A 2,944-nucleotide genomic window follows, 5' to 3' on the forward strand; every position below is an offset into this window, starting at 1 on the left:
TCCTTGTGGCTGTGTGGGTACACAGGCGTGAGAGCCTGCCTAACATTTTGAAACACTCTGAAACACTCAGGGTGTCATCATGAGGCTCCCCAGAGGCTGGGCACTTCCCAGCGGAAGATGGGAGGACAGCCCCGGCCGCTGTCCCAGGCCTGGCGGTGGAGGCTCGCCCAGCCCACCTGGGAGCATTAACCAGGGTACTCAGGTCTTAAGTTTGGAGCCAAAAATGTAACTTTTTCAGCATCACTCTGAGAAACAGCACACAGAGCACCTTCACACATACAGATGAATGGGGGCCGCAGGGCCATTTCTGGGGGTCTCAGTTTTCTAAGTTTGGGGGCTTCTCAACACATCCTGGAATCAGGATTTGGGAAGCAGAGACCCAGGGTCTTGGTCAAGGTAAGAACTTTGGGCTGTTTACTTCCAAAAACATTTGGGGTCCCAAGTTGCACTGGTGGCCTCGGACCCCATACTTAGGGGCCAGTGGGGAGGGGGGTGTAGATCTCCACCTGCCCACACATTAGGATCCTGTCAGGGTCTTGAAAGGGGTCCAGGAGGGCCTGGCCGGTGGTGAGTCTGATGTGTAGCCAAGGCGAGGCCCAGCTGTGGGATGTGAGCTGGGGCCACAGTGTGGAGTGTACAGGCCGCTGGATGGTTGGGTAGGGGTGGGGAGAGGTCCAACATCTCTCCCTGTGGGCGGGCTCTCTGCAGGCGGGGTCCAGTGGCCTTGACGTCCACAGGAGGCCCAGCTCGGATGCTGCACACAAGAGGCATGAGATAAACCCCTACGTGTGTTGTATGATCCACCCCCCACCTGACCCCCACCCCCCCCAGGTCTGGGGAGGGAGAGGCAGGTGAGCTGCTGAAGGGAGAGGAATTCTGGCTCATGGTTTCAGTTTAGGTGCCGAGTTCCTGCCCTGGAGTGGTGCCCCAGCTGCCCCTCCTCCCTGAGCAGCTTGAGGCTGGTGGCTCCCTGCCCCGCCCCAGGGTCTCAGGCCCCACATCCAGGGCCCGGCTCAGGCCTGATGGCGCCCGCCCACCGTGTCAGGAAGGCTGAATGGCTGGACGTGTCTCCTCCCCAGCCAGGTGGACAGGCTCATCCAAGTGCCGGGGGGACGTTCTAGGGGTCCTGCCTCCGTTGACATCCCACCCACACTGCTGTGGCAGGACAAGGCTCGAAGAGCTCAGAGTTTATTGTTCCAGGTGCTGAAGCTGTGAGGGATGGAGCCACATGGGAGCCGGGAGGGATGGGGAGAGGGCCACGCACCAGCCAGGAGGAGGGTCCCATGCAGGCAGCCTGTGTGCCTACACGCTGTCGCCTGCCAGTGTGTGCCCCGCCACGCGTCATGTAGGCGCTCACGTCTGCTGGGGGCAGTGAAGACTCCACTCACCAGCGTCTTCAGAAGCTGGTCCTGGGCCTGAGCCTCCTACAGACCCTCACAGATGGACGGGGCAGGGGGGCATTACGGGAAGGTGGCTGGGCTGATGGAGCTGAAGTGAGTGATGGGGGAGGGAGAGCAGGGAACTTTCTGGAAGAGGACTGAGGAAGGGAGGCAGGCAGTGGGGGAGTCCAGGAGTGACCTGGGCTCTGGGGGCCACTCCCCACCCCCACTCCAGCACCCACGTGGAGGCTGGGGACGCTCAGGTGCAGAGCCCCCTAGGGGCGGCCTGGGACAGCGCGATGGTCTCGCTGGCCTGCTGGCTGCTGGAGGACAGTGAGTGGCCTGAGCTGCGCTGGCAGCCGGTGCGGGCCTGCGGGAAGCTGTGGATACCCCCGGGCCGGTGGGCGCCCCTGCCTTGGAGCGAGCGCTGGCGGTAGTCGCGGTAGTTCTTAGTGAGCAGCGTGTAGAGGAACGGGTTTACGCAGCTGTTGCTGTAGGTGAGGCAGGTGGTCAGGTAGTTGACGATGCGGGCGGAGCGGGGCGTGAGCGGCGGGGTCCCGCGGTACTGGGTGAGGAGCTGCCACAGCCAGAAGGGCAGGAAGCAGGCCCAGAAGAGCAGCACGATTCCCAGGATGAGGTAGAGCACCCTGGGGTTGGGTAGCCGCCGCGTCTGCGTGAAGGAAGCCCGCTGCGACTGCCAGTAGGCCCGGGCCAGGCGGACGTAGAGCAGCCCGATGACCACGCCGGGCCCCACGATGCTGGTCCCGAAGAGCAGTGTCAGGTAGGTGCGGTGGGCGCGCTGGCCCCAGGCCGGCAGGCAGAGGCTCTTGTGGCCCCTGCGGACCAGCCGGATGGCCAGCATCATGGGCAGTGCCAGCAACAGCGCCAGCAGCCACGTGCCCAGCGCCAGGACCTTGCGGTAGCCCTTGGAACGCTGCACCATGTCCAGTGGCCTCACCACGGCAGTGTAGCGCTCACTGCTCATGAGGGTCAGGGTGAAGATGCTGGCGTGCATGGTCAGGAAGTCCAGGCTGAAGAGGACACGGCAGCCCACGTCGCCGAAGTGCCACGCCTTGGTGACGTAGGTGGCCACGATGAAGGGGATGCTGAGCAGGTAGAGCAAGTCCGCCAGCGCCAGGTTGATGACGTAGACGTACATGGAGGCCGAGGTGTGCAGGAAGCGGCACATGACAGCCAGGGTGTACAAGTTGCCCACCATGCCAACCACGCCCATGGCCGAGAGCACCACCCCAATGGTGCCCGTGGCCACCAGGTCCTCCAGGGAGCTGGGCTCCGCTGGGCTGGCCCACGAGCTGTTGAGAGAGGCATTGGGGGCGCCAGGTGGGTCGGGCATGGTGCTGCCTGTCGTAGCCAGCACAGGGAACCTGCTCAACGGCTCTGGACTCAGCACCGTCTCTGCTGCCTCACACTGGGCTTGGGGCTGGGGCCTGCCGCTCCTTTAGGCAGAGAAGGGGCATCTGTGGATGACAAGCTCGTCCTGCGGGAGAGGATGCCCATTAAAGATGCAGGTCAGGCACCCCCTCCCACTCCCAGGAGGCCGTGAG

The 2,944-nt window shown here is 63.7% G+C and overlaps 1 protein-coding gene across 1 annotated transcript; it reads right to left on the reverse strand.

The window, feature by feature from the left end:
- Window positions 1-1,638: 1,638 nt before the first annotated feature.
- UTS2R (urotensin 2 receptor) lies at window positions 1,639-2,852 on the reverse strand. The gene has a single exon (XM_033848464.2). It carries the CDS (start codon window positions 2,731-2,733, stop codon window positions 1,639-1,641), a length of 1,095 nt encoding a protein of 364 aa, XP_033704355.1. The 5' UTR covers window positions 2,734-2,852.
- Window positions 2,853-2,944: the final 92 nt, after the last annotated feature.

This window comes from Tursiops truncatus, chromosome 20, assembly GCF_011762595.2.
Source record: "Tursiops truncatus isolate mTurTru1 chromosome 20, mTurTru1.mat.Y, whole genome shotgun sequence".
NCBI lineage: Eukaryota > Metazoa > Chordata > Mammalia > Artiodactyla > Delphinidae > Tursiops > Tursiops truncatus.